Source organism: Haliotis rufescens, unplaced genomic scaffold, assembly GCF_023055435.1.
Source record: "Haliotis rufescens isolate VD_foot unplaced genomic scaffold, xgHalRufe1.0.p SCAF_1, whole genome shotgun sequence".
Classification (NCBI taxonomy): domain Eukaryota; kingdom Metazoa; phylum Mollusca; class Gastropoda; order Lepetellida; family Haliotidae; genus Haliotis; species Haliotis rufescens.
The window spans coordinates 63,009,778-63,036,922 of NW_025963779.1; the positions used below are offsets into that span (position 1 = coordinate 63,009,778).

At 41.5% G+C, this 27,145-nt stretch overlaps 2 protein-coding genes and 31 non-coding genes across 35 annotated transcripts in view; 32 read left to right on the forward strand and 1 right to left on the reverse strand.

The window, feature by feature from the left end:
• The first annotated feature begins 134 nt into the window (after nucleotides 1–134).
• On the forward strand, nucleotides 135–225 carry Trnar-ccu. The gene is given in 2 exon segments: nucleotides 135–171; nucleotides 190–225. It is a non-coding gene; the product is annotated as a tRNA-Arg (tRNA).
• A 231-nt stretch (nucleotides 226–456) lies between these two features.
• Trnar-ccu lies at nucleotides 457–547 on the forward strand. Its single transcript is given in 2 exon segments — nucleotides 457–493; nucleotides 512–547. It is a non-coding gene; the product is annotated as a tRNA-Arg (tRNA).
• Nucleotides 548–778: 231 nt separating this feature from the next.
• Nucleotides 779–869, forward strand: Trnar-ccu. The gene is given in 2 exon segments: nucleotides 779–815; nucleotides 834–869. It is a non-coding gene; the product is annotated as a tRNA-Arg (tRNA).
• Nucleotides 870–1,100: 231 nt separating this feature from the next.
• Nucleotides 1,101–1,191, forward strand: Trnar-ccu. The gene is given in 2 exon segments: nucleotides 1,101–1,137; nucleotides 1,156–1,191. It is a non-coding gene; the product is annotated as a tRNA-Arg (tRNA).
• A 231-nt stretch (nucleotides 1,192–1,422) lies between these two features.
• Trnar-ccu lies at nucleotides 1,423–1,513 on the forward strand. Its single transcript is given in 2 exon segments — nucleotides 1,423–1,459; nucleotides 1,478–1,513. It is a non-coding gene; the product is annotated as a tRNA-Arg (tRNA).
• A 553-nt stretch (nucleotides 1,514–2,066) lies between these two features.
• Nucleotides 2,067–2,157, forward strand: Trnar-ccu. Its single transcript is given in 2 exon segments — nucleotides 2,067–2,103; nucleotides 2,122–2,157. It is a non-coding gene; the product is annotated as a tRNA-Arg (tRNA).
• A 231-nt stretch (nucleotides 2,158–2,388) lies between these two features.
• Trnar-ccu lies at nucleotides 2,389–2,479 on the forward strand. Its single transcript is given in 2 exon segments — nucleotides 2,389–2,425; nucleotides 2,444–2,479. It is a non-coding gene; the product is annotated as a tRNA-Arg (tRNA).
• Nucleotides 2,480–2,710: 231 nt separating this feature from the next.
• On the forward strand, nucleotides 2,711–2,801 carry Trnar-ccu. Its single transcript is given in 2 exon segments — nucleotides 2,711–2,747; nucleotides 2,766–2,801. It is a non-coding gene; the product is annotated as a tRNA-Arg (tRNA).
• Nucleotides 2,802–3,032: 231 nt separating this feature from the next.
• On the forward strand, nucleotides 3,033–3,123 carry Trnar-ccu. The gene is given in 2 exon segments: nucleotides 3,033–3,069; nucleotides 3,088–3,123. It is a non-coding gene; the product is annotated as a tRNA-Arg (tRNA).
• A 232-nt stretch (nucleotides 3,124–3,355) lies between these two features.
• Nucleotides 3,356–3,446, forward strand: Trnar-ccu. Its single transcript is given in 2 exon segments — nucleotides 3,356–3,392; nucleotides 3,411–3,446. It is a non-coding gene; the product is annotated as a tRNA-Arg (tRNA).
• Nucleotides 3,447–3,677: 231 nt separating this feature from the next.
• Nucleotides 3,678–3,768, forward strand: Trnar-ccu. The gene is given in 2 exon segments: nucleotides 3,678–3,714; nucleotides 3,733–3,768. It is a non-coding gene; the product is annotated as a tRNA-Arg (tRNA).
• A 231-nt stretch (nucleotides 3,769–3,999) lies between these two features.
• On the forward strand, nucleotides 4,000–4,090 carry Trnar-ccu. Its single transcript is given in 2 exon segments — nucleotides 4,000–4,036; nucleotides 4,055–4,090. It is a non-coding gene; the product is annotated as a tRNA-Arg (tRNA).
• A 231-nt stretch (nucleotides 4,091–4,321) lies between these two features.
• Trnar-ccu lies at nucleotides 4,322–4,412 on the forward strand. Its single transcript is given in 2 exon segments — nucleotides 4,322–4,358; nucleotides 4,377–4,412. It is a non-coding gene; the product is annotated as a tRNA-Arg (tRNA).
• A 231-nt stretch (nucleotides 4,413–4,643) lies between these two features.
• Trnar-ccu lies at nucleotides 4,644–4,734 on the forward strand. Its single transcript is given in 2 exon segments — nucleotides 4,644–4,680; nucleotides 4,699–4,734. It is a non-coding gene; the product is annotated as a tRNA-Arg (tRNA).
• Nucleotides 4,735–4,966: 232 nt separating this feature from the next.
• Nucleotides 4,967–5,057, forward strand: Trnar-ccu. The gene is given in 2 exon segments: nucleotides 4,967–5,003; nucleotides 5,022–5,057. It is a non-coding gene; the product is annotated as a tRNA-Arg (tRNA).
• A 231-nt stretch (nucleotides 5,058–5,288) lies between these two features.
• On the forward strand, nucleotides 5,289–5,379 carry Trnar-ccu. Its single transcript is given in 2 exon segments — nucleotides 5,289–5,325; nucleotides 5,344–5,379. It is a non-coding gene; the product is annotated as a tRNA-Arg (tRNA).
• Nucleotides 5,380–5,610: 231 nt separating this feature from the next.
• On the forward strand, nucleotides 5,611–5,701 carry Trnar-ccu. Its single transcript is given in 2 exon segments — nucleotides 5,611–5,647; nucleotides 5,666–5,701. It is a non-coding gene; the product is annotated as a tRNA-Arg (tRNA).
• Nucleotides 5,702–5,933: 232 nt separating this feature from the next.
• Trnar-ccu lies at nucleotides 5,934–6,024 on the forward strand. The gene is given in 2 exon segments: nucleotides 5,934–5,970; nucleotides 5,989–6,024. It is a non-coding gene; the product is annotated as a tRNA-Arg (tRNA).
• A 231-nt stretch (nucleotides 6,025–6,255) lies between these two features.
• Nucleotides 6,256–6,346, forward strand: Trnar-ccu. The gene is given in 2 exon segments: nucleotides 6,256–6,292; nucleotides 6,311–6,346. It is a non-coding gene; the product is annotated as a tRNA-Arg (tRNA).
• A 231-nt stretch (nucleotides 6,347–6,577) lies between these two features.
• On the forward strand, nucleotides 6,578–6,668 carry Trnar-ccu. Its single transcript is given in 2 exon segments — nucleotides 6,578–6,614; nucleotides 6,633–6,668. It is a non-coding gene; the product is annotated as a tRNA-Arg (tRNA).
• A 231-nt stretch (nucleotides 6,669–6,899) lies between these two features.
• Nucleotides 6,900–6,990, forward strand: Trnar-ccu. Its single transcript is given in 2 exon segments — nucleotides 6,900–6,936; nucleotides 6,955–6,990. It is a non-coding gene; the product is annotated as a tRNA-Arg (tRNA).
• A 231-nt stretch (nucleotides 6,991–7,221) lies between these two features.
• Nucleotides 7,222–7,312, forward strand: Trnar-ccu. The gene is given in 2 exon segments: nucleotides 7,222–7,258; nucleotides 7,277–7,312. It is a non-coding gene; the product is annotated as a tRNA-Arg (tRNA).
• A 231-nt stretch (nucleotides 7,313–7,543) lies between these two features.
• Trnar-ccu lies at nucleotides 7,544–7,634 on the forward strand. The gene is given in 2 exon segments: nucleotides 7,544–7,580; nucleotides 7,599–7,634. It is a non-coding gene; the product is annotated as a tRNA-Arg (tRNA).
• Nucleotides 7,635–8,187: 553 nt separating this feature from the next.
• On the forward strand, nucleotides 8,188–8,278 carry Trnar-ccu. The gene is given in 2 exon segments: nucleotides 8,188–8,224; nucleotides 8,243–8,278. It is a non-coding gene; the product is annotated as a tRNA-Arg (tRNA).
• A 231-nt stretch (nucleotides 8,279–8,509) lies between these two features.
• On the forward strand, nucleotides 8,510–8,600 carry Trnar-ccu. Its single transcript is given in 2 exon segments — nucleotides 8,510–8,546; nucleotides 8,565–8,600. It is a non-coding gene; the product is annotated as a tRNA-Arg (tRNA).
• A 231-nt stretch (nucleotides 8,601–8,831) lies between these two features.
• Nucleotides 8,832–8,922, forward strand: Trnar-ccu. Its single transcript is given in 2 exon segments — nucleotides 8,832–8,868; nucleotides 8,887–8,922. It is a non-coding gene; the product is annotated as a tRNA-Arg (tRNA).
• Nucleotides 8,923–9,153: 231 nt separating this feature from the next.
• Nucleotides 9,154–9,244, forward strand: Trnar-ccu. Its single transcript is given in 2 exon segments — nucleotides 9,154–9,190; nucleotides 9,209–9,244. It is a non-coding gene; the product is annotated as a tRNA-Arg (tRNA).
• A 553-nt stretch (nucleotides 9,245–9,797) lies between these two features.
• On the forward strand, nucleotides 9,798–9,888 carry Trnar-ccu. The gene is given in 2 exon segments: nucleotides 9,798–9,834; nucleotides 9,853–9,888. It is a non-coding gene; the product is annotated as a tRNA-Arg (tRNA).
• Nucleotides 9,889–10,119: 231 nt separating this feature from the next.
• Nucleotides 10,120–10,210, forward strand: Trnar-ccu. Its single transcript is given in 2 exon segments — nucleotides 10,120–10,156; nucleotides 10,175–10,210. It is a non-coding gene; the product is annotated as a tRNA-Arg (tRNA).
• Nucleotides 10,211–10,441: 231 nt separating this feature from the next.
• Nucleotides 10,442–10,532, forward strand: Trnar-ccu. Its single transcript is given in 2 exon segments — nucleotides 10,442–10,478; nucleotides 10,497–10,532. It is a non-coding gene; the product is annotated as a tRNA-Arg (tRNA).
• Nucleotides 10,533–17,116: 6,584 nt separating this feature from the next.
• LOC125372012 lies at nucleotides 17,117–17,560 on the forward strand. Its single transcript, XM_048380828.1, has one exon. It carries the CDS (start codon nucleotides 17,117–17,119, stop codon nucleotides 17,558–17,560), a length of 444 nt encoding a protein of 147 aa, XP_048236785.1.
• Nucleotides 17,561–23,274: 5,714 nt separating this feature from the next.
• Nucleotides 23,275–23,365, forward strand: Trnar-ccu. Its single transcript is given in 2 exon segments — nucleotides 23,275–23,311; nucleotides 23,330–23,365. It is a non-coding gene; the product is annotated as a tRNA-Arg (tRNA).
• A 540-nt stretch (nucleotides 23,366–23,905) lies between these two features.
• The window catches only part of LOC124112567 (retinaldehyde-binding protein 1-like), an 8,180-nt gene continuing 4,940 nt past the window's right edge, over nucleotides 23,906–27,145 (reverse strand). For all 3 annotated transcript variants that reach the window (XM_046472728.2, XM_046472729.2, XM_046472727.2), the window contains exons 3-6: nucleotides 26,674–26,789; nucleotides 25,739–25,960; nucleotides 24,351–24,461; nucleotides 23,906–24,147 (exon numbers count right to left, since the gene is read on the reverse strand). In XM_046472728.2, the coding sequence (XP_046328684.1) occupies nucleotides 24,007–24,147; nucleotides 24,351–24,461; nucleotides 25,739–25,960; nucleotides 26,674–26,789 (590 nt within the window). In that variant the 3' untranslated portion in view covers nucleotides 23,906–24,006. The remainder of the gene's footprint in view (nucleotides 24,148–24,350; nucleotides 24,462–25,738; nucleotides 25,961–26,673; nucleotides 26,790–27,145) is intronic.

Sequence of the window (27,145 nt, forward strand, 5' to 3'; positions counted from 1 at the left end):
TTTGTAATCGCTTTCTTTAACGCGCACCAGTGTAGAGAAAACATACTGTATCTCCAGTCATCAAGAAATTCGGGTGTTGCACTGATAAGAAGAGTTTGTTATCCCCAGTGTAGTAAACAGGTTGTATTCCCCAAGCCCACGTGGCCCAATGGATAAGGCACCGGCCTCCTACACACAGACAGTGGTGATAGCCGGGGATTGCGGGTTCGAGTCCCGTCGTGGGTAGTATATTTTTGAAAGTCTTTTCTTTAATTGACCTTGACAAACGGTAGACACTTTAAGAAATGACACTCACATTTGCTGAATATTTAACACAAATGGATTTGTAATCGCTTTCTTTAACGCGCACCAGTGTAGAGAAAACATACTGTATCTCCAGTCATCAAGAAATTCGGGTGTTGCACTGTTTAGAAGAGTTTGTTATCCCCAGTGTAGTAAACAGGTTGTATTCGCCAAGCCCACGTGGCCCAATGGATAAGGCACCGGCCTCCTACACACAGACAGTGGTGATAGCCGGGGATTGCGGGTTCGAGTCCCGTCGTGGGTAGTATATTTTTGAAAGTCTTTTCTTTAATTTACCTTGACAAACGGTAGACACTTTAAGAAATGACACTCACATTTGCTGAATATTTAACACAAATGGATTTGTAATCACTTTCTTTAACGCGCACCAGTGTAGAGAAAACATACTGTATCTCCAGTCATCAAGAAATTCGGGTGTTGCACTGTTAAGAAGAGTTTCTTATCCCCAGTGTAGTAAACAGGTTGTATTCGCCAAGCCCACGTGGCCCAATGGATAAGGCACCGGCCTCCTACACACAGACAGTGGTGATAGCCGGGGATTGCGGGTTCGAGTCCCGTCGTGGGTAGTATATTTTTGAAAGTCTTTTCTTTAACTGACCTTGACCAACGGTAGACACTTTAAGAAATGACACTCACATTTGCTGAATATTTAACACAAATGGGTTTGTAATCGCTTTCTTTAACGCGCACCAGTGTAGAGAAAACATACTGTATCTCCTGTCATCAAGAAATTCGGGTGTTGCACTGTTTAGAAGAGTTTGTGATCTCAAGTGTAGAAAACAGGTTGTATTCCCCAAGCCTACGTGGCCCAATGGATAAGGCACCGGCCTCCTACACACAGAGAGTTGTGATAGCCGGGGATTGCGGGTTCGAGTCCCGTCGTGGGTAGTATATTTTTGAAAGTCTTTTCTTTAACTGACCTTGACAAACGGTAGACACTTTAGGAAATGACACTCACATTTGCTGAATATTTAACATAAATGGATTTGTAATCGCTTTCTTTAACGCGCACCAGTGTAGAGAAAACATACTGTATCTCCTGTCATCAAGAAATTCGGGTGTTGCACTGTTTAGAAGAGTTTGTTATCTCAAGTGTAGAAAACAGGTTGTATTCACCAAGCCTACGTGGCCCAATGGATAAGGCACCGGCCTCCTACACACAGAGAGTGGTGATAGCCGGGGATTGCGGGTTCGAGTCCCGTCGTGGGTAGTGTATTTTTGAAAGTCTTTTCTTTAATTGACCTTGACAAACGGTAGACACTTTAAGAAATGACACTCACATTTGCTGAATATTTAACACAAATGGATTTGTAATCGCTTTCTTTAACGCGCACCAGTGTAGAGAAAACATACTGTATCTCCAGTCATCAAGAAATTCGGGTGTTGCACTGTTAAGAAGAGTTTCTTATCCCCAGTGTAGTAAACAGGTTGTATTCGCTAAGCCCACGTGGCCCAATGGATAAGGCATCGGCCTCCTCCACACAGACAGTGGTGATAGCCGGGGATTGCGGGTTCGAGTAATGTTGTGGGTAGTATATTTTTGAAAGTCTTTTCTTTAATTGACCTTGACAAACGGTAGACACTTTAAGAAATGACACTCACATTTGCTGAATATTTAACACAAATGGATTTGTAATCGCTTTCTTTAACGCGCACCAGTGTAGAGAAAACATACTGTATCTCCAGTCATCAAGAAATTCGGGTGTTGCACTGATAAGAAGAGTTTGTTATCCCCAGTGTAGTAAACAGGTTGTATTCCCCAAGCCCACGTGGCCCAATGGATAAGGCACCGGCCTCCTACACACAGACAGTGGTGATAGCCGGGGATTGCGGGTTCGAGTCCCGTCGTGGGTAGTATATTTTTGAAAGTCTTTTCTTTAATTGACCTTGACAAACGGTAGACACTTTAAGAAATGACACTCACATTTGCTGAATATTTAACACAAATGGATTTGTAATCGCTTTCTTTAACGCGCACCAGTGTAGAGAAAACATACTGTATCTCCAGTCATCAAGAAATTCGGGTGTTGCACTGTTTAGAAGAGTTTGTTATCCCCAGTGTAGTAAACAGGTTGTATTCGCCAAGCCCACGTGGCCCAATGGATAAGGCACCGGCCTCCTACACACAGACAGTGGTGATAGCCGGGGATTGCGGGTTCGAGTCCCGTCGTGGGTAGTATATTTTTGAAAGTCTTTTCTTTAATTTACCTTGACAAACGGTAGACACTTTAAGAAATGACACTCACATTTGCTGAATATTTAACACAAATGGATTTGTAATCACTTTCTTTAACGCGCACCAGTGTAGAGAAAACATACTGTATCTCCAGTCATCAAGAAATTCGGGTGTTGCACTGTTAAGAAGAGTTTCTTATCCCCAGTGTAGTAAACAGGTTGTATTCGCCAAGCCCACGTGGCCCAATGGATAAGGCACCGGCCTCCTACACACAGACAGTGGTGATAGCCGGGGATTGCGGGTTCGAGTCCCGTCGTGGGTAGTATATTTTTGAAAGTCTTTTCTTTAACTGACCTTGACCAACGGTAGACACTTTAAGAAATGACACTCACATTTGCTGAATATTTAACACAAATTGGTTTGTAATCGCTTTCTTTAACGCGCACCAGTGTAGAGAAAACATACTGTATCTCCTGTCATCAAGAAATTCGGGTGTTGCACTGTTTAGAAGAGTTTGTGATCTCAAGTGTAGAAAACAGGTTGTATTCCCCAAGCCTACGTGGCCCAATGGATAAGGCACCGGCCTCCTACACACAGAGAGTGGTGATAGCCGGGGATTGCGGGTTCGAGTCCCGTCGTGGGTAGTATATTTTTGAAAGTCTTTTCTTTAATTGACCTTGACAAACGGTAGACACTTTAAGAAATGACACTCACATTTGCTGAATATTTAACATAAATGGATTTGTAATCTCTTTCTTTAACGCGCACCAGTGTAGAGAAAACATACTGTATCTCCAGTCATCAAGAAATTCGGGTGTTGCACTGTTTAGAAGAGTTTGTTATCCCCAAGTGTAGTAAACAGGTTGTATTCCCCAAGCCCACGTGGCCCAATGGATAAGGCACCGGCCTCCTACACACAGAGAGTTGTGATAGCCGGGGATTGCGGGTTCGAGTCCCGTCGTGGGTAGTATATTTTTGAAAGTCTTTTCTTTAATTGACCTTGACAAACGGTAGACACTTTAAGAAATGACACTCACATTTGCTGAATATTTAACACAAATGGATTTGTAATCACTTTCTTTAACGCGCACCAGTGTAGAGAAAACATACTGTATCTCCAGTCATCAAGAAATTCGGGTGTTGCACTGTTTAGAAGAGTTTGTTATCTCAAGTGTAGAAAACAGGTTGTATTCCCCAAGCCCACGTGGCCCAATGGATAAGGCACCGGCCTCCTACACACAGAGAGTTGTGATAGCCGGGGATTGCGGGTTCGAGTCCCGTCGTGGGTAGTATATTTTTGAAAGTCTTTTCTTTAATTTACCTTGACAAACGGTAGACACTTTAAGAAATGACACTCACATTTGCTGAATATTTAACGCAAATGGATTTGTAATCACTTTCTTTAACGCGCACCAGTGTAGAGAAAACATACTGTATCTCCAGTCATCAAGAAATTCGGGTGTTGCACTGTTAAGAAGAGTTTCTTATCCCCAGTGTAGTAAACAGGTTGTATTCGCCAAGCCCACGTGGCCCAATGGATAAGGCACCGGCCTCCTACACACAGACAGTGGTGATAGCCGGGGATTGCGGGTTCGAGTCCCGTCGTGGGTAGTATATTTTTGAAAGTCTTTTCTTTAATTGACCTTGACAAACGGTAGACACTTTAAGAAATGACACTCACATTTGCTGAATATTTAACACAAATGGATTTGTAATCGCTTTCTTTAACGCGCACCAGTGTAGAGAAAACATACTGTATCTCCAGTCATCAAGAAATTCGGGTGTTGCACTGTTAAGAAGAGTTTCTTATCCCCAGTGTAGTAAACAGGTTGTATTCTCCAAGCCCACGTGGCCCAATGGATAAGGCACCGGCCTCCTACACACAGACAGTGGTGATAGCCGGGGATTGCGGGTTCGAGTCCCGTCGTGGGTAGTATATTTTTGAAAGTCTTTTCTTTAACTGACCTTGACAAACGGTAGACACTTTAGGAAATGACACTCACATTTGCTGAATATTTAACATAAATGGATTTGTAATCGCTTTCTTTAACGCGCACCAGTGTAGAGAAAACATACTGTATCTCCAGTCATCAAGAAATTCGGGTGTTGCACTGTTAAGAAGAGTTTCTTATCCCCAGTGTAGTAAACAGGTTGTATTCGCCAAGCCCACGTGGCCCAATGGATAAGGCACCGGCCTCCTACACACAGACAGTGGTGATAGCCGGGGATTGCGGGTTCGAGTCCCGTCGTGGGTAGTATATTTTTGAAAGTCTTTTCTTTAATTGACCTTGACAAACGGTAGACACTTTAAGAAATGACACTCACATTTGCTGAATATTTAACACAAATGGATTTGTAATCGCTTTCTTTAAGGCGCACCAGTGTAGAGAAAACATACTGTATCTCCAGTCATCAAGAAATTCGGGTGTTGCACTGTTTAGAAGAGTTTGTTATCCCCAAGTGTAGTAAACAGGTTGTATTCGCCAAGCCCACGTGGCCCAATGGATAAGGCACCGGCCTCCTACACACAGACAGTGGTGATAGCCGGGGATTGCGGGTTCGAGTCCCGTCGTGGGTAGTATATTTTTGAAAGTCTTTTCTTTAATTGACCTTGACAAACGGTAGACACTTTAAGAAATGACACTCACATTTGCTGAATATTTAACACAAATGGATTTGTAATCGCTTTCTTTAACGCGCACCAGTGTAGAGAAAACATACTGTATCTCCAGTCATCAAGAAATTCGGGTGTTGCACTGTTAAGAAGAGTTTCTTATCCCCAGTGTAGTAAACAGGTTGTATTCTCCAAGCCCACGTGGCCCAATGGATAAGGCACCGGCCTCCTACACACAGACAGTGGTGATAGCCGGGGATTGCGGGTTCGAGTCCCGTCGTGGGTAGTATATTTTTGAAAGTCTTTTCTTTAACTGACCTTGACAAACGGTAGACACTTTAGGAAATGACACTCACATTTGCTGAATATTTAACATAAATGGATTTGTAATCGCTTTCTTTAACGCGCACCAGTGTAGAGAAAACATACTGTATCTCCAGTCATCAAGAAATTCGGGTGTTGCACTGTTAAGAAGAGTTTCTTATCCCCAGTGTAGTAAACAGGTTGTATTCGCCAAGCCCACGTGGCCCAATGGATAAGGCACCGGCCTCCTACACACAGACAGTGGTGATAGCCGGGGATTGCGGGTTCGAGTCCCGTCGTGGGTAGTATATTTTTGAAAGTCTTTTCTTTAATTGACCTTGACAAACGGTAGACACTTTAAGAAATGACACTCACATTTGCTGAATATTTAACACAAATGGATTTGTAATCGCTTTCTTTAAGGCGCACCAGTGTAGAGAAAACATACTGTATCTCCAGTCATCAAGAAATTCGGGTGTTGCACTGTTTAGAAGAGTTTGTTATCCCCAAGTGTAGTAAACAGGTTGTATTCGCCAAGCCCACGTGGCCCAATGGATAAGGCACCGGCCTCCTACACACAGACAGTGGTGATAGCCGGGGATTGCGGGTTCGAGTCCCGTCGTGGGTAGTATATTTTTGAAAGTCTTTTCTTTAATTGACCTTGACAAACGGTAGACACTTTAAGAAATGACACTCACATTTGCTGAATATTTAACACAAATGGATTTGTAATCGCTTTCTTTAACGCGCACCAGTGTAGAGAAAACATACTGTATCTCCAGTCATCAAGAAATTCGGGTGTTGCACTGTTAAGAAGAGTTTCTTATCCCCAGTGTAGTAAACAGGTTGTATTCGCCAAGCCCACGTGGCCCAATGGATAAGGCACCGGCCTCCTACACACAGACAGTGGTGATAGCCGGGGATTGCGGGTTCGAGTCCCGTCGTGGGTAGTATATTTTTGAAAGTCTTTTCTTTAACTGACCTTGACAAACGGTAGACACTTTAGGAAATGACACTCACATTTGCTGAATATTTAACATAAATGGATTTGTAATCGCTTTCTTTAACGCGCACCAGTGTAGAGAAAACATACTGTATCTCCAGTCATCAAGAAATTCGGGTGTTGCACTGTTAAGAAGAGTTTCTTATCCCCAGTGTAGTAAACAGGTTGTATTCTCCAAGCCCACGTGGCCCAATGGATAAGGCACCGGCCTCCTACACACAGACAGTGGTGATAGCCGGGGATTGCGGGTTCGAGTCCCGTCGTGGGTAGTATATTTTTGAAAGTCTTTTCTTTAACTGACCTTGACAAACGGTAGACACTTTAGGAAATGACACTCACATTTGCTGAATATTTAACATAAATGGATTTGTAATCGCTTTCTTTAACGCGCACCAGTGTAGAGAAAACATACCGTATCTCCAGTCATCAAGAAATTCGGGTGTTGCACTGTTTAGAAGAGTTTGTTATCTCAAGTGTAGAAAACAGGTTGTATTCCCCAAGCCCACGTGGCCCAATGGATAAGGCACCGGCCTCCTACACACAGACAGTGGTGATAGCCGGGGATTGCGGGTTCGAGTCCCGTCGTGGGTAGTATATTTTTGAAAGTCTTTTCTTTAATTGACCTGGACAAACGGTAGACACTTTAAGAAATGACACTCACATTTGCTGAATATTTAACATAAATGGATTTGTAATCGCTTTCTTTAACGCGCACCAGTGTAGAAAAAACATACTGTATCTCCAGTCATCAAGAAATTCGGGTGTTGCACTGTTAAGAAGAGTTTCTTATCCCCAGTGTAGTAAACAGGTTGTATTCTCCAAGCCCACGTGGCCCAATGGATAAGGCACCGGCCTCCTACACACAGACAGTGGTGATAGCCGGGGATTGCGGGTTCGAGTCCCGTCGTGGGTAGTATATTTTTGAAAGTCTTTTCTTTAACTGACCTTGACAAACGGTAGACACTTTAGGAAATGACACTCACATTTGCTGAATATTTAACATAAATGGATTTGTAATCGCTTTCTTTAACGCGCACCAGTGTAGAGAAAACATACTGTATCTCCTGTCATCAAGAAATTCGGGTGTTGCACTGTTTAGAAGAGTTTGTTATCTCAAGTGTAGAAAACAGGTTGTATTCACCAAGCCTACGTGGCCCAATGGATAAGGCACCGGCCTCCTACACACAGAGAGTGGTGATAGCCGGGGATTGCGGGTTCGAGTCCCGTCGTGGGTAGTGTATTTTTGAAAGTCTTTTCTTTAATTGACCTTGACAAACGGTAGACACTTTAAGAAATGACACTCACATTTGCTGAATATTTAACACAAATGGATTTGTAATCGCTTTCTTTAACGCGCACCAGTGTAGAGAAAACATACTGTATCTCCAGTCATCAAGAAATTCGGGTGTTGCACTGTTTAGAAGAGTTTCTTATCCCCAGTGTAGTAAACAGGTTGTATTCGCTAAGCCCACGTGGCCCAATGGATAAGGCACCGGCCTCCTCCACACAGACAGTGGTGATAGCCGGGGATTGCGGGTTCGAGTAATGTCGTGGGTAGTATATTTTTGAAAGTCTTTTCTTTAATTGACCTTGACAAACGGTAGACACTTTAAGAAATGACACTCACATTTGCTGAATATTTAACACAAATGGATTTGTAATCGCTTTCTTTAACGCGCACCAGTGTAGAGAAAACATACTGTATCTCCAGTCATCAAGAAATTCGGGTGTTGCACTGATAAGAAGAGTTTGTTATCCCCAGTGTAGTAAACAGGTTGTATTCGCCAAGCCCACGTGGCCCAATGGATAAGGCACCGGCCTCCTACACACAGACAGTGGTGATAGCCGGGGATTGCGGGTTCGAGTCCCGTCGTGGGTAGTATATTTTTGAAAGTCTTTTCTTTAATTGACCTTGACAAACGGTAGACACTTTAAGAAATGACACTCACATTTGCTGAATATTTAACACAAATGGATTTGTAATCGCTTTCTTTAACGCGCACCAGTGTAGAGAAAACATACTGTATCTCCAGTCATCAAGAAATTCGGGTGTTGCACTGTTTAGAAGAGTTTGTTATCCCCAGTGTAGTAAACAGGTTGTATTCGCCAAGCCCACGTGGCCCAATGGATAAGGCACCGGCCTCCTACACACAGACAGTGGTGATAGCCGGGGATTGCGGGTTCGAGTCCCGTCGTGGGTAGTATATTTTTGAAAGTCTTTTCTTTAATTTACCTTGACAAACGGTAGACACTTTAAGAAATGACACTCACATTTGCTGAATATTTAACACAAATGGATTTGTAATCACTTTCTTTAACGCGCACCAGTGTAGAGAAAACATACTGTATCTCCAGTCATCAAGAAATTCGGGTGTTGCACTGTTAAGAAGAGTTTGTTATCCCCAGTGTAGTAAACAGGTTGTATTCGCCAAGCCCACGTGGCCCAATGGATAAGGCACCGGCCTCCTACACACAGACAGTGGTGATAGCCGGGGATTGCGGGTTCGAGTCCCGTCGTGGGTAGTATATTTTTGAAAGTCTTTTCTTTAACTGACCTTGACAAACGGTAGACACTTTAAGAAATGACACTCACATTTGCTGAATATTTAACACAAATGGGTTTGTAATCGCTTTCTTTAACGCGCACCAGTGTAGAGAAAACATACTGTATCTCCTGTCATCAAGAAATTCGGGTGTTGCACTGTTTAGAAGAGTTTGTGATCTCAAGTGTAGAAAACAGGTTGTATTCCCCAAGCCTACGTGGCCCAATGGATAAGGCACCGGCCTCCTACACACAGAGAGTGGTGATAGCCGGGGATTGCGGGTTCGAGTCCCGTCGTGGGTAGTATATTTTTGAAAGTCTTTTCTTTAATTGACCTTGACAAACGGTAGACACTTTAAGAAATGACACTCACATTTGCTGAATATTTAACACAAATGGATTTGTAATCGCTTTCTTTAACGCGCACCAGTGTAGAGAAAACATACTGTATCTCCAGTCATCAAGAAATTCGGGTGTTGCACTGTTTAGAAGAGTTTCTTATCCCCAGTGTAGTAAACAGGTTGTATTCGCTAAGCCCACGTGGCCCAATGGATAAGGCACCGGCCTCCTCCACACAGACAGTGGTGATAGCCGGGGATTGCGGGTTCGAGTAATGTCGTGGGTAGTATATTTTTGAAAGTCTTTTCTTTAATTGACCTTGACAAACGGTAGACACTTTAAGAAATGACACTCACATTTGCTGAATATTTAACACAAATGGATTTGTAATCGCTTTCTTTAACGCGCACCAGTGTAGAGAAAACATACTGTATCTCCAGTCATCAAGAAATTCGGGTGTTGCACTGATAAGAAGAGTTTGTTATCCCCAGTGTAGTAAACAGGTTGTATTCGCCAAGCCCACGTGGCCCAATGGATAAGGCACCGGCCTCCTACACACAGACAGTGGTGATAGCCGGGGATTGCGGGTTCGAGTCCCGTCGTGGGTAGTATATTTTTGAAAGTCTTTTCTTTAATTGACCTTGACAAACGGTAGACACTTTAAGAAATGACACTCACATTTGCTGAATATTTAACACAAATGGATTTGTAATCGCTTTCTTTAACGCGCACCAGTGTAGAGAAAACATACTGTATCTCCAGTCATCAAGAAATTTGGGTGTTGCACTGTTTAGAAGAGTTTGTTATCCCCAGTGTAGTAAACAGGTTGTATTCGCCAAGCCCACGTGGCCCAATGGATAAGGCACCGGCCTCCTACACACAGACAGTGGTGATAGCCGGGGATTGCGGGTTCGAGTCCCGTCGTGGGTAGTATATTTTTGAAAGTCTTTTCTTTAATTTACCTTGACAAACGGTAGACACTTTAAGAAATGACACTCACATTTGCTGAATATTTAACACAAATGGATTTGTAATCACTTTCTTTAACGCGCACCAGTGTAGAGAAAACATACTGTATCTCCAGTCATCAAGAAATTCGGGTGTTGCACTGTTAAGAAGAGTTTCTTATCCCCAGTGTAGTAAACAGGTTGTATTCGCCAAGCCCACGTGGCCCAATGGATAAGGCACCGGCCTCCTACACACAGACAGTGGTGATAGCCGGGGATTGCGGGTTCGAGTCCCGTCGTGGGTAGTATATTTTTGAAAGTCTTTTCTTTAACTGACCTTGACAAACGGTAGACACTTTAAGAAATGACACTCACATTTGCTGAATATTTAACATAAATGGATTTGTAATCGCTTTCTTTAACGCGCACCAGTGTAGAGAAAACATACTGTATCTCCAGTCATCAAGAAATTCGGGTGTTGCACTGTTTAGAAGAGTTTGTTATCCCAAGTGTAGAAAACAGCTGGTAGGGGATGATGCCCTTCCTTTTCCACTGTAAAGAAGTGGGCCGCGGAATTCAAGCGTTGCAGAGAGTGAGCCTTGACGACAACCCGCGTCCAGGAAGGCCTTCAAAAGCAACCATTCCGGAAAACATTACCCAGGTGCATGACATGGTGATGGCTGATCGACGATTGACCGCTCGACATATTGCCAGTGTTGAGGGCATCTCTCAAGAGAGGGTTGAGCACATTATCACCAACGAGTTGGGAATGATAAACGTTTCTGCAAGATGGGTGCCAAAGCTCTTGACAGCGGATCAGAAACGTGTTAGATTCCTGACGTCCCGTGACAATTTATGCCGTTTTGAAGCAGATCCTGATGAATTTTTGGCCCGATTTGTAACCATGGCGTGGACCTGGATTCATCACTTTCAACCAGAAACCAAAATTCAGTCTAAAGAATGGAAGCATCCGGAATCACCAGTCCCCCCAAAAGCCAAGTCGGTTCCTTCTGCTGGAAAGGTGATGGCTTCAGTCTTTTGGGATTCCAAGGGTATTCTGCGATTTACTATCTTGAAAAAGGCCAGACTATCAATGGAAGATATTATATGCTGACCTACTGAGACAGTTGCGTGAAACTATCAAAGCTAAGCGACGGGGAATGCTCACCAAAGGAGTCCTGTTCCACTAAGACAATGCTCCTGTTCACAAATCGTTGGTTGCCATGTCAGCGATCCATGATTGTGGCTTCAAACTCATTGACCATCCCCCTTATTCACCCGATTTGGCCCCGTCAGACTTCCACCTGATTCCCAAAATGAAAAAGGAACTAGCCGGTCGCCATTTTCCCAGTAATGATGACGTCATTTCCGCTGTGAATGACTTTTTGAGGGTGGCTGAAGAAAGTTTCTTCTTGACCGGCATCCAGGCCTTGCAGCATCGCTGGCAAAAGTGTGTAAACCTGGAAGGGGACTATGTGGAGAAATAAATGAAAACGATTTGGAACGGATCTTTTACAGTTAGGCTTAGAACCTTTCAGCCAGCCCTACATTTTTGCAAGTGTTTTCTTAAATTGACCTTGACAAACGGTAGACACTTTACGAAATGACACTCACATTTACTGAATATTTAACACAAATAGATTTGTAATCGCTTTCTTTAACGCGCACCAGTGTAGAGAAAACATACTGTTTCTCCCGTCATAAAAAAATTCGGGTGTTGCACTGTTTCGGGTAGTCATAGCATCCTTTATTATAAGAACAAATAGTCTTCACATGGGACGTGATATGATGATACCATTACTGCTAGGATTGTGCGGCAAGTCACTCAAACAGATGCGTGTGACAATGTGATCATGAATTCCGTGTCACTTCTCCATGTTGTTATTGTCAACGACTGGGAAATCCCCGTGACGTCATTGGGGAAACAGCTTTTTCAATCTATAATGAGTTCTCTGTCACAGTTACGAAAGGTAACGTAACTTTGTAGGTCTGCGAAATATCTATATAATTTCTTAACTAAATATATCTGATCTTTTAATGTATGTTGTTACGATTAATCGTAGTTAAGATCGTTTCGAAAATCTCGACCCTGTTCTTGCTCAAGTCATAAGTCTAGGGCGCGTTGCAAGCCACGAATCGCACTCTTCCAAAATGGCGGCGCAACTACCGTTTGGTTGCCTTGACGTAAAAGAACATAACAGAAGAGGCTCGATGACAAGCCTTGTTTGTTTATTTAGGAGATAAACCTACTGTGTTTTGAAATTTGATGTAGTCCCACTGTAGAATAGATACCTTTTTATTATAATTTGGAAACACACAATTTCAAAACACAGTAGGTTTATCTCCTAATTCTACCATGACATTGTTGAATGCTTGATTCTGATTGGTTAATAAGAGGTTTTCTTTTTTGTTACGGAACCCCCTTTAAAAAGGTCAAGCCTTTTCACCAAACAATATCGATGTATACATACGCACGATTTTTTGAGAGAGATGTTTTAATTTCTATCAAACTGTTGTACACTGTGGAGTGGCTGTCGTTTCTCGGAAATTTGTGCGAGAGGTCATTTCTTGGAAATCGAACATGCCATCATTTCTATTGTAGGGGTGACGGGTAATAGAAAAAGGTTTTAAAAGGCTAAACGAATATATTTCTACAGCAAACTTTATGAATTAACACTCTAATAAACATTTAACATGTGTAAAAGTTATTAGTTAGATAGCAATTACCCCCAGTAAACAATAATAACATCAAAGTAAATGCCTCTCCACCCCGAACTTGGATGTGGCAGAACTTGACCTACATCACGGTTACTCACACCTCACAGCTGTCAATGGCTGACAATCATGTGTTTACATTCTCTAGATCTAGTTAAAAGAAGCAAGATGACAACCCCGATCTATGATGTGGTTCAACATTTACCTGTAGATTTACTGGGATTGATCGAGCCTGCGGGTACATCCATATGATTACTAATGGAACTGAGTATGACTGAACAGCCGCTGTTTAGGCTGCAGACGAGCCGGATATTTTGAATCGAGGAATCTGCATGGTGTGAGCTGTCAATTTCAAGATTTCACGGATCCAAAGCCAAATAGTGACAGAACGTAGACATTTCTGGTCCAGAAATAGTAGGTCGTGTATGATTTTCATAATTGTGCGTGTTCTGAAATGAATTTCATCAAGTTTGATAAGCTGCCACTTCAGTTGGGACATTGTTTTCGTGGACTTTCGAAGTGGAGTGTTTTCTGATGCACTTTCAAATCCCCTCCTGCCAAATTCTAACGGTGGCGGTTGACGGAGATGGCAATGGATATCGATCAAAAAAAGTTTGTAAACACCATGTTGTCACGAATAAAATGTCTTCAAACACATTTTATTATGTTTATTTCACTTTCATTGTCGGTTGTTTCAATAATGAAAGTAGAAATCTACCCGTTCGTGGGTTTCAGAAAAAGTTACCAAAAAAATGAACAATTATTTTTTTCTCAACAAAATTAATTAGATATCACTTTCATTTATTTTGAATGTGTGAATCTTTGAATTATATCTCCCCACCCTGAATTGAGAACCGTCCTAACGTGTCCCGGTTGTCACTATGGCTCGCAAAGAAATTGTTAACAGTAACAGTGCTGTTAAAGAATTGCAGGAAACCAGAAGACAACCCAGTACTGTGCGTGTGATGCTGTTCAACATTAACATGTTAACCAACTATCCCTACTGGTGTGATATTGCTACCACCCTTGACAATGGCTGAATACCGCCTTTTATGAGCCGAGGAAGAATCACAATTATATGACATGAGGGACTGTTCGTTTCTGTGCCCTGTCAATTTCATTATTTCGCGGCATTCCACCCCAGCATGAGAAAGTGGTGTGACCGTTGTGGCCCTGGCACAGTGATTAGTGTATGTTTTGCTCAACTTTGCCTCTTCTCAAATTGATTTCATCATTTTAGACAAACTGTTGTGGCCAAGTGCCTGTGCGGTGTACCAGTGAGTGTCGGGAGGCGTGTTTGTGAGTTTTCGTGGTCTTTGGAGGAGAGCAGTGTTTTCTTGATGCAATTTTGAAACATACTGTTTGAATGAAGCAACGGGAAAGGAAGGGGTACCAGTGCCATATATGCGTGGATTTGGTTCGTTCGAATCACGAAGATCGCCACGGTGTTTTTTTGTCAACTCACTGTGTGTGCTAGTGATAAACTCGCACCCTACGTCGTCGACCTCGACACGGAAAGAATTGCGAGTGAGGTCACGTTGATTTTCAATCCCCCGCCTGCCAAATCCTACTGTCAGATCAAACCAGACCTTCTTTTGAAAGCTAACTGGATCGTCTACTGATTGATTAGATCTGATTTTCACCAATTCCCCCCCGGAATAGGCTCATAGTCAGTAGATACATCCAACCAAAGTTTCTTAATTTTTCGAAGCATCCCCATGAAGACATTGTTCGCACTGACGAACTCTTGGTCCTGCAGCATGTTAAATGAACGCTCATACGGTGGTTGACGGAGATGGCGATGAATCGCAGATCTAATGCCGACATAGGAGGACTTCGAATAATACTGTCCATTGGAATTTCGGACCTCGGCGTAAAAAACTTTCAATGAGTTGTTTAATTCTTGAGGTGAAAGGGTCTCAAAACTTGGCGATTTGTCTCGCAAAGCAAGCCATTCTGGAAATAGAAATTAATATTCTGTTACCGGAGGACTTGTGAAGTAGGTAAGAAATAATTCCAATGGTTACATTATCAATATTTGTATTTCTGATATCGTAAATATCAAGAAATATTGTGCATTTCATATTGCAAGCTAGGCAAGACCAACTCAATTCAATGTCAACTCGTCACATTTTCATATTTTCTTTGTTTTTTCATAAGTAGTAGATCTAAATATAATTATTTAATATAATTCTTCCTTACGTTTGAATATCTTAATCGCCCAACTAGTGTTTTTGTTGGTGCTTTGTGCCTTCGAGTTTATTACAATGATCTCATCAGCATCGAGGGTGACGAAGTGGCGAGAGTCACTAGTAGCGGCAGACCTCATTCCCTCGCTAGTCAGTGTAGGCTCTGTCGCTTCTGTCGGAGCAGTGCCGGGCCCTAATGGACAGTAAATACAGTGTAGGTAAAGTTTACATATTCCGAAAATTGGTAACAATATTTTGTCATGCATGAAGTTTTTCTTACTTTTTCTAGCTAGTGTTATTTTTTTATTTACGTAGTTTATTGATATTTTTTTCAGTGTGAGAATTACCGAACCAGTTCCTATAAACTTTACAATTTGTATGCAAACGATATACCTCTCACCTGTTTCTCCGACAAAACCAAATATTCAAGCACAAAAAGGAAATTGAAAAAACTATCCCTTCACACAATTTGGTGATTATGTTAAAATAATATTCAACATAAATATCTTGATGTATTCTTCGGAACGAAGGGGTGGATGAGACACGACCGCCTACATTGAATGCCAGAAGGATATTATATTGACCCATCAATTGAGATTTGAGACATAACATTCTAAGGTATTTCGGCGTGTACACACGGGTAGTGACAGATTGGTTTATTTGTTAATAATAATCACCACTTTCTATTTCAAAGAGGAGCAAATGTATGTGTTTTGGTTTTTCCTAAGCCGGTTTTAACAAACAGGAATAACATTAAAGGTCTGGTAATCTTTTGCAGGCAATGCGTACCGGGCTCCACAACATTGCCGACAACAATGAGCGATGTCGCCTTCCACCGGAGTGTCGCGCATCAATGACTTCACATCAAATCAGGTAAATAAAAACCTGATCTCATTTATTGATCCCCGTGAAGATCCGGGGTAGAATAGGTCTTCAGCAACCCATGCTTGTCGTAAAAGGCGACTATGCTTGTCGACTAACGGGATCGGGTGGTCAGGCTCGCTGACTTGGTTGATGCATGGCATCGACCCCAATTACGTGGATCGAAGCTCATGATATCAATCACTGGATTGTCTGGTCCAGACTCGATTATTTACAGACCGCCGTCATATAGCTGGAATATTGCTGAGTTCGGCGTTAAACAACAAACCAACCAACCAATCATTTATTGAAATCTCTACATTTGTCTACACACCCCTATGACTACAAACTACACTTACAACTGCTAACATTACTGTTGTTTATTTCATTCCCAGGAACATGGCACGATCCAAGAATACAAATTCTAACTTCCTGAGCGGCACCTGGTGCAAAGAAACAGCTATTGGCGTCTTCCAAGATTGACACAAACGGAAGCAGAAACCACTCTGGATGTGGTACAAGAACCAACTCCTGCCCTTTGGTCACACCTATCCAGATTTTAAACAATTCCAAACATCTGCCGAGGAGGTATTAAAAAGGAACACGCAAGAAATCGCCGTCAAGCCGAGTGCTGAGGATGAAACATTCCCTGGAAATTCAGATGAAATTGGAATTCCCTCTGACATTTCCACAAAGGGAAGGTTGGATCAGACACCGGAAAGTTCCCCACAGACACAGCCGGTCAATACTCCAGAGGTCGAGGGGGGATAAGGGGATTGAGTCGACAGGTGATAGATGCTCGTCTGACCTGTCAGGCGTCCCCAATGCCTCACCATCAGCAGGGGATGTCATGCCAGGATTACCCAAGGCCCCGACACCAGCAGGGGATATTCTGAAACAGGCCTTTTGGTACGACCCTTCAGAAGATGATTTCTGGAACATCAAAAGCCAGGCTGTTCTTCCTGATGACGTCCCATCAATACTAGGTAGGAAGCAGGTTCAATTCAAGAGAACTGATGAAAACGAATATTCCATGCATGGTCGTGGCTCCACATCAACCTTCTTCCATGCCATTGTGGAGGACACAGCTGTTCTTGTGAAGGACCGAGCCTGTAGCTGAGGTGATGACCGAGGCCAAAGTAATATCCTCTCTCTCTGGTACAAGTGTCGCGCCGCAGCTGTTGGGGGTTCTGGAGCAGGGCGTCCTGGAGAGGGAATACAGTCTTGTCCTGGAAGACTGCACAGGCGTCATCTCGCTCCAGGACCTCCTTCAGTCTGGATACTTCGTCTCCAGATCCGGTTGGACAAACATCTGCCTGTCCCTGTCCAGCCACCTGAAGACCCTCCACAGCCGCAGTGTCCTTCACAACAACATCTGCTCCAGCAACATCATCATCAACAAGGACACGCTGGAGGTGAAGCTGGTTGGCTTTGGACAGGCGTCCTTCGGGAAGAGATTCAAGCTGCCCAGCGCTACACGCCACCAACCTGGACTTGCTCCAGAGGTGAGGCTGGGCTGTGTCACCTCCCCACAGGCAGATGTTTATGCTTTGCGCTGTCCTGGGTGAAATCAAAGTGGCCAGCAATTTGATGGACCTCCACGAGGTCGTTCAAAAGTGCCACCATGATCTCCCTAGGAACAGAGCTCAGGCATTGGAGATCCATGACTTCATGCAGGCTCTGTTTAACAGATGTCAAGGTTAGGTCATATCAGAAGGTTTAAAAAATCCAGTTTATAGTTATGTCAATAGATATTCATCAAAACACACTGGTTATTTTTTCAGATTTTGATACAACTTCTTAATTGGTAGGAAAGTTTAAATTCAAATTTATAATTTCATAAATGTTGGAAACACAGGTCTTTGATCAACAATACACCGCCCTTCATATGTTTATTTTCAGTTTTCGAAAGCTGACGTAAAATGAGCTTAAATTACCATTTTCTCCGTTGTTATCTTCACATTGTTAATTCACATTCCGTTACGTGTGTTTATTCTATCAGGTAACCTGTCATCCATAGCTATAAATATACACGTTTGTTTTGCAGAGAAACACTTTATAAAAAAGGGAAAACATATTGGATGTTTGAGCAGTCTTTGACTTTTTTGTTGCAATCCTTCCCCCAAACTGTATGTGTATTGTATATAGAAATTCATTTTTATCTCAGATATGTTAGGAGATTTTACAATAGGGATTATGATAGTTTGAGATATACTGCTTATACATGTGTAGAATAAATATCTTTTTAGGTCTGAAAAATATCCGAATGCATAAAAACATAGTGTTGATTGTACATGTATACAAATATGTGTATCTCAAATTCTTATGTTTGTCCGTTAAGAATGTCCATGCTATTTGTTTTTTGTGTTCAGTGTAGTCATTTATTGATGTTATATCGTTGAGTGTATATCGTTTTATACAGGATGTCATCTTTGTGTGTATACCAAGGTGCGTGTAAAATATGTTAAAAGCAAGTTAACTTATGTTGCATAAACACAAATATTCAGAATTATAATGAGATTATTCATATAAAACATTTTTGTGTTCATAAATGAATGTCTTTTAAATATGGAGAGACCTAGGTCAATGTTACACTTTTACAAAGCGCAGAGATCCGCCGTTATATTTTCTGGATCGGATTTGTTTGTTTGTTTGTTGTTTAACGCCGCACTCAGCAATATTCCAGCCATATGACGGCGGTCTGTAAAATAATCGAGTCTGGACCAGACAATCCAGTGATTGACATCATGAGCATCGATCCACGCAATTGGGAGCGATGACATGTATCAACCAAGTCAGCGAGCCTGACCACCCGATCCCGTTAGTCGCCGATTTCAGTGCTTTGGTGTTTATTTTCGCGTTTTATAAAATTATATCAATCTTCATTATAAAACGAAGTGAAAAGCCATAAGCGTTTCTCATAGGATTTTACATCTGAAAATCGAGTGGGACGAGCGGTTAACAACTGAATTATAACTATACAGTGTAGTATTTATTGTTTTAACAAGAAAACGCATACTATATATTTGTATAATGTATTTGTATAAAGTGTATATTTCATAATTATTCAAGCAAAAGTAATTGTGTTTTGTTTCGTTTTAAAAACAGCACCTCGATTATCTAGACAAATATTTGATTAGAAGTGATTATTGTCTGTTGAACAATTGTGTTCTTTAAAAACAGCCGAGCAACGGCATAGACGTTTTCCATTAAATATAGCAATTTATTGAGATTTTGACAGTAAAACATTAACATATACTTGTATTGTATTTTCAAATTGTCGATTTCAAAAATGAAATAAAAAATGGGCAGTCAATCATGCAAATACTACAAATCAGTTTAATAGCTCTAATTGCTTTAAACAGATCGAAAAGGACTACATTATATGTGTGTTCATGTTAACGTTGGCGTGTTCCACTAGACAACATACATGTAACTTGACAATTCCTAAATTATCTCCCTTTGTGAACATAAATTAGTGCCACTTTTAAATTTGGAAAGAATTATGGATATAGATAGATAAAAGCAAATCGTCATCCAAATACAAATGGCTTGAAATTGAATTTGAGGCCTTTGTTTATTCGTGAAATATATTGGATATAGAGATTACTACACGAGTGTCTGTCAGATACCATTGATCTTACGAGTTGTTTCAAAACGTATCTAACGAGCGAAAGAGTTGTAAGATCAATTGTATCTGACAGGCACGAGTGCAGTAATCTGTTTCTTACACACCCTAAAATCGCACCTTTTTAGCATCGAACCGATGCATTTTGTCTATTCTCATGATTGCAGTAGCGCATTAATACATAATACCATTGTCATAAGTGACGTCATCCTATGAGCTGCTTACTACTCAATAAATAATGTGACCCTACACAAAAAGGTTTCCGTCATATCTGTGGATTATCATGGCGATGATGAAAATGCAAACTAGACAAAAACAAAGATCACGCTGGGTGCCAAGTTGAAAGTTTACACCTCAAAGAAATTACCAATGTTTACTTCCGTATGACATCACTACCGGTGACCGACTTTTACAAAATGGCGTGTTCACTGACAACAGTACGCGGGATTTCCAGAGAAGGATTTTCGTTGATTGAGGGATCGTATACACATAAATGTGTCACGTAAGTAATCAGAAACATTCTGACAACCTGCATACTGTTATTTGTTTACCATGTTTTCCAATGTAACAAAGGGAATTAGTCAGAAATGCAGATAGATTTAACTACCGTCATCGTTGTGCGTGATTTAGCGTTAGTCATGGCGTCACACAGGACGGAAACTTTTACGGCTTCTGTTGAATTTACCACATCATTGTAATGTATACATGTGTATTTCCATAATTAGTGCAACAATACTCTTCCCATGAATATTCTCAAACGCGTGATCGAGCCAATGTATGCCACAATTAGTACAAAGTACCTCTAAAAATGCTACACAGTGTAAAATCTGAATTTTGCTTTGTTTACATTTCAGCAAGTAGAGTTTTCCGAGCACAGTTTTCGTTTCCATACCTAATGTATTTCGCATGATTTTATCTAGATAATTTGCATTGGTGACAAAGACCATTTATCCATTGTTTTAAAAAATGTATGAGGAATTCAGGGATGCATGTTGTAATGTATTTGTAAAACTGCACATCATGCTCAGGTACTTACTTGTACGGCCCGCACCTAGGCTGGGAGGAACATCAAGCAACAAGACGTCCAAACTCAACAATGATTTTTTCGTGACGAACTGCAGGTACATAGTCATGACGTCACTCCCAATGCTGGGGCATGTGACGTAGTAGCGCGTGCACATTGGCGCTCACCATATGTAAACAAACATAACACAACACATGTATAGCAGCTGAGTTTGATATATACCTGATCGAATAGGCGTCTCATAACCGGCATTTTGTAAACACAATCCAATATGGCGGAACGTACACTTCGACGTTCGTGTATGCGTATTTTCCAAAACATTCTAAACGATTCTAGGCTTATCAGCGACGTTTCAGAATTATTATTAGTGACTTGATACCCGTGATCGCCAATATGCTATTTTTCTACTTTAATTATTCGAGTAAATATCCGATATTTAGATTTCTAAACACAGTCAATATTTATATAACGCGGTGAATTGTGATTTGGCGAGATTTACAATGTACCTAATTTTCAGAAGTCACTTTCGGTAATTTTGAGACCCGTGAAGATTCCGGGGTAGAATAGGTCTTCACAAACCCATGCTTGCCGTAAAAGGTGACCATGCTTGTCTTAAAAGGCGACTAACGGGATCGGGTGGTCAGGCTCGCTGACTTGGTTGATGCATGTCATCGATCCCAATTGCGTGGATCGATGCACATGATATTATTCACTGGATTGTCTGGTCCAGACTCGATTATTTACAGACCGCCGTCATATAGCTGGAATATTGCTGAGTGCGGTGTTAAACAACCAGTAATTTTGAACTGCCTAAAATGAAAGTAAATGATAAACAGAAGGGGAAATTCAAAACTGTGAAGTGTATTAGTCTGCGTGATGTATTTTGAATTTTATTCGATTTCGAAGTGAGGGTTGAAGAGGAGGGACATATGTGTCGCTGCGGCATGCAGGGGGTTTACACTCTGAAAAAAACATAATGTTGACATAACAACAGATAATGTAACTGATAATAATAACTCGCAGACGAGTTTCAGTATCAATTTGACTTTTGACATAAACGCAACAAACGTTCAGTATTGTCAAACTGACCCAGAACATCACGTAACGTCATATGTGAACACGCATCTATAATGCTAAACACCTGCCGTTCGATCAAAGGTATCGTCGTTGTCATTTAGAATAACGTCCCTTACTTTCGTCCTTGACTTTGTACGCGATATGTTTACACAAGGTTCTTCGCGCTCGCGAGAGGACCATTGGAAAGGGAAATAGTGAAGTATCTTTTGACACATTATTAGGGCTCCGAGCCGAAAGGCTTGAAGCCCTATTGTAATCGGCCGATTTATTTATTATTAGTATTCCGCTGATTTTTGTACCAGAGCTAGCAAAGTAACCACTGGCCCGATTCCGTTCAGATTTTGCACGTGTATGAAAACAGTTGTGTTCTAGATACGAAAAACATTCCAAGGTATAAGGCCCAACGACCAAGGGCAGATAACTAAAGTTTTGAAAATATAGTTTGCCCTATTGCTCCGCAACCGCTCGTCTGATTACTTTCAAACTTTGCATGTGTCTGCTGCTTTAGGTGATTGACATTTCATATTCTTTAACTTTGGTCATTGGTTTAATGGTTTGGCAGCCATATTGGATTCAATGTTTTCACAGTGTGTTTTGGTACATGTCTTCAAATACGTACTCCTCTGAATCTACTGAATGGAATGCTTTCACACTTTCTGAGAAAGTATGTTTCAATACATAACACATCAAACTCTAATAGCCGTCTTTGGATATCTGTTTTAGTTGCGGCCATATTGGATTCAAGGTTTCACAGTGTCTTTTGGGTACCTGTCTTCAAATGCATACTCCTCTGAATCTACTATATGAAATGCTTCAAAACGTTCTGAGAATCCTCTCCACACATAACACAACAAATTCTAAGAGCCGTTTTCGGATATCATTTTTAGTTGCGGCCATATAGGATTTTGATTTGTATCATTTTTTTTCACCAAAATTTTACTTTAAAGATCATATATTGTAAGGTTCTCCATAGAAACTTATGAAAGTTTACATGAAGTAAGTTAGTCGGATATATGTACCTCATTTTTGGTTCTTGGTTGCATGCTAAAGGTAACACCGCTTGGTGGTAATATAACCCTGGAACACGCCATTTTCGTAGCGACATTTTGACGGAGTTGGTACAACTAAACCCTTTGAGGATTCGAACATGGTCGAGGTCGGAAATGGGTTTAGAACTGATTTGGACACCCCGGCACACTCCAGTTTCGTAGCGGTGATACCCTGCAAGTGTTGCCTACATTTCACGGATTTGGTACAAGGAAACCCTTTGAGGATTCGAACATGGACGGTTGTGTGCAGTGTTACTTGGAGCTCGCCATTGCTGCTTTGCAGTTATATTCTTAAATTGACCTTAACAAACGGTAGACACTTTAAGAAATGATCGACACTCACATTTACAGAATATTTAAACACAAATGGATTTGTAATTGCTTTTTTAACGCGCACCAGTGTAGGGAAAATATACTGTATCTCCAGTCATATAGAAATTCGGGTGTTGCACTGTTTAGAAGAATTTGTTATCCCAAGTGTAGAAAACAGGTTGTATTCGCCAAGCCCACGTGGCCCAATGGATAAGGCACCGGCCTCCTACACAAAGACAGTGGTGATAGCAGGGGATTGCGGGTTCGAGTCCCGCCGTGGGTAGTACATTTTTGCAAGTCTTTTCTTAAATTGACCTTGACAAACAGTAGACACTTTAGGGCATGACACTCACATTTACTGAGTATTTAACACAAATGGATTTGTAATCGCTCTTTTAACGCGCAGCAGTGTATAGAAAACATAACTCTAGTCATCAAGAAATTTGGGTGTTGCACTGTTTAGAAGAATTTGTTATCCCAAGTGTAGGGCTTTATATACATATGTTACTCTAAACCGGGCGAACCGGGATTCGATCCCACAATCAAAGGCTTCTGACGTGACCAAGGGATGCAACTCTGCACAGCGAATCGCGCCTTAGACGACTGGGCCACCCGTGCCTCCTTAAGTAACATGAAATAATTGGGTGGTGCTGAACTTGGTATTTCTCTCAGAAGATATTTTGAGAAATATTCCGTCCTCCCCAATCACTTTCAGGATCGCTGATCGTGGTTCCGCATAACGTGTGTTTAGTCGAGATGGAATTGTCTTCGCCAAACGTTGATAATGTTACTCATTTCTGCCAAGGACAAAATGTACTCAAAGCATTTTGGTTCCGTTTATTTTATTTAGGAACATGGTCGTGTTGAATACGTGTACATTGTTTTTGGGGGGCTATTGTTATATTGACATAACTCTAACATTGTCTATAATTCCCCATTTTTCTCCAGCAAGGTAATCATTTCTATGGGAGAGAGCTCTGGTCCGTTACCTCCAAAGTCTGGTGGCAGAGTGCACGGATCCAACGCTTGGTGAAACTTTTCGAGGTTCGAACCGTGAATGTGGACCTGTAAAAAGAAATAATATGTTTAAGTACTTATGAAAATACAGACCAAAACACCATTGCCGTTTCCATACAACAACTGTCACATTATCCATGGCTTTGTATCTTAATCCGTAATGAAAAATATTTGCATATTGTATTTTTCATAACTTCAACAACACATCACATACATGACATTTACGTTAACCAAAGACATTGCATCAATACCCTCTCTGTCATCTTGGTTTTCATGAAGGGTCGAACGAGTGCGTATGTCCAGGAAAAATACCAGGGTTGATACAAAAAGTGAACACCTTTGAACCGTATTGGGAAAGCACCCTGCAATGACAATACAAGCACGGATTTAAAATACGGTTAATATTGCACTAAATGAATTATGGTTATGTAGTCCAGCAGAGAAATGCGTTCCTTAGTCATGCACGGATCCAACGATCGTGACAAGTATATGAATAATCCCTGATTATGTCTTTGGCTCATCCACCTTGTTTTAAACCTCTAAGATCTGCGTCACTTTTGATAGTGATATAACTGAAATATTTTTTAAAGCACGATTTGTAAAAAATAATATGCTTGAAAACAACAACCAAAACAACAACAACATTAATAATAATAATAATAATAATAATAATAATAATACACAGTATCTTAAACGACATGGTGGAGTGGCTCGATCATTTTATTACTGCCTTCGCAATGCTTGACTGTTGTTTTGATTTCCATCCATGGTACAATCCAGAATATGTAGAGGACGTCATGGAAAATGATAAATACAAAATTCTTTGGAACGGGCCCGTATACAGCCTCAGACGTACCCAGGCCAACAAACCCGATCTTGTTCTTTTTGATAAATCTAATGCAATCATTTATATTATTGAGTTTTCTGTCCCTTGTGACACTAATGTCATTGACAAGATTCAGGAAAAACATGGCAAATATGCAGACCTCGCTTTCAGAACGTCAGGCTTGCATCCCAAGTACCAAGTTGTCCGATTCCCCATTGTTCTCGGTGCCTTAGGTTTTTGTGTACCTCCCAATCTGTTGACTGACATTGGGAGAGTATCCGGATTTGTAACCAGGAATACAGCCCTTCTGACAATCTTGGTAGTGCAGAAGGCTGGAGTGTTGGGGAGTCTTCACATTCTCCGAAAAGTTCTGGGTGGGTTTGACTAGGCAGCGCTTCCTGGGAGAAGTCCCATTCGCTGTCTGGGCTGCGTGTAGAGGGGGCAAGGGCCCTGAGCTGATGATGAGCCAAACCAGCCTTACTGTGCCAGGATCACCCAAACCCTCTTTGCTGCATTTTTTATATATTTTAATCTGTAGATAATAATAATAATCCATTTGTACTGCGTTGTTTCCATGCTCGATGTGCGGACTCGATTTTCCTTCTCAGCTCCCTCGAATGTATTCAACCTGTGAGGCAGGTTTAACAGAAACTTAAAATGTTGGATGAAAATTACTTGTTCAAATTTGTGTGTTCAAAAGAATTGTTTTGCCCTTCTTTCATCGAGAAGGGCTTTTATGTCTCGAAACGCTAACTGAAAAAAATCAAACAAACACCCCAAACCTCCTAAAAAATTAAATGGTCTGGACTTCACCTGCAGCATGCTGACCATCTTCTGCAGGTCGGAGGGTTTGAGAGACATGGCCTGGCTGAGTGTGTACTGGTGGAAGTTCTCCACGATGACGAACCCAGACACCTGGTTCTCCGCGTTCTCCAGCAGGACCTCCAGCAGGTAGATGTACGCCCGCATGACGTCATCGAACGGTACTTCCGCAGCATCCCATGACCCGATGGAGAACAGGAACACTATTCGCCCCTGAAACAGGGATAACACGTGAAATGACAATTCGTGTCTCAAAGAACTTATATGACTTAACATCCGCGTAGTGTTCCACGTTAAAGAGGGTATATATACTGTATTCGTTGCATGACCTAGACATTGTATTTTTATATTTTTGTCCTTAACGCTAACATATCAATTGTAATTCATTATGGTCACACACTGATAGTATGACACACATACGAGTGCACTAATTCAGTGTTGGGTTGTTCTTTAGACGACAGTAATAGGTATTGTGACAAATGCTGGAATTTCACGTGTTCTAACTAAACTGTCGGGTAAAAGAAAGTATACACCTGAAAATGGATTTTACCAAACTGTTACAAACGCTGTCAAAATTTTACTTTGTAGAAAACTCTAAGTTGCTGAGTGCGGCGTTAAACAACAAACCAACCAACCAACTTAGCATAAAACAGTCGTCGACACACTGCAAACTTATAGTCCAAAGACACAACCACGGTACCCGAATAACTATTTCTTGTATATTTCATTTTTAGCTACAATCATGGATGTATACTTTCAATTGCCTGGCAGTTTAGATTCACTCACATCAAGGAGTCTAATATTAATATCACCCCTTGCTTATTGCATTATATATATCCGATAATTATCGCACGATTTGACGTGAATCAAACTTGCTTGGACTGTCAATTTGCCAGAGCCTAGTCCCCCGTTAACCAGTATTCCACCTGATTATCCCTGGCTGGAAGCACCCGGGGATAGCCCCTCTCTAAAGCTGGTCTCACGGAATCGAGGCTCAGCTCTGACGTCAGATCCGGATACTTCTCTCTGAATTTCAGATAAGCTGCAAGAACATTGGAGATTATGTCAGTCACAATGTCACTGGCGTCGGGTAGCGGGAAATACAACATCCATCTGCTCATCTGCAGACTGTGCATGGCACACAGATCAGATTAACCTCATCAGTGAGTGAGTGAGTATTGTTTAAGGTCGCGTTTAGCAATATTCCATCAATATCACGGCGGGGGACACCAGAAATGGGCATCACACATTTTACCCATGTCGGGAATTGAACCCATGTCTTCGGCGTGACGAGCGGACGCTTTAACCACTAGGCTACCCGACCGCCCACCTAATCAGTGAGGGCCATAGGCATTACTTCCTACCCTTTGTAAGACGAGACGCGCGTGGTCGATGATG

Coding starts and splice junctions, on each gene's coding strand:
- LOC125372012 (XM_048380828.1), top strand. CDS start 17,117: ATGACCGAGGCCAAAGTAATATCCTCTCTCTCTGGTACAAGTGTCGCG.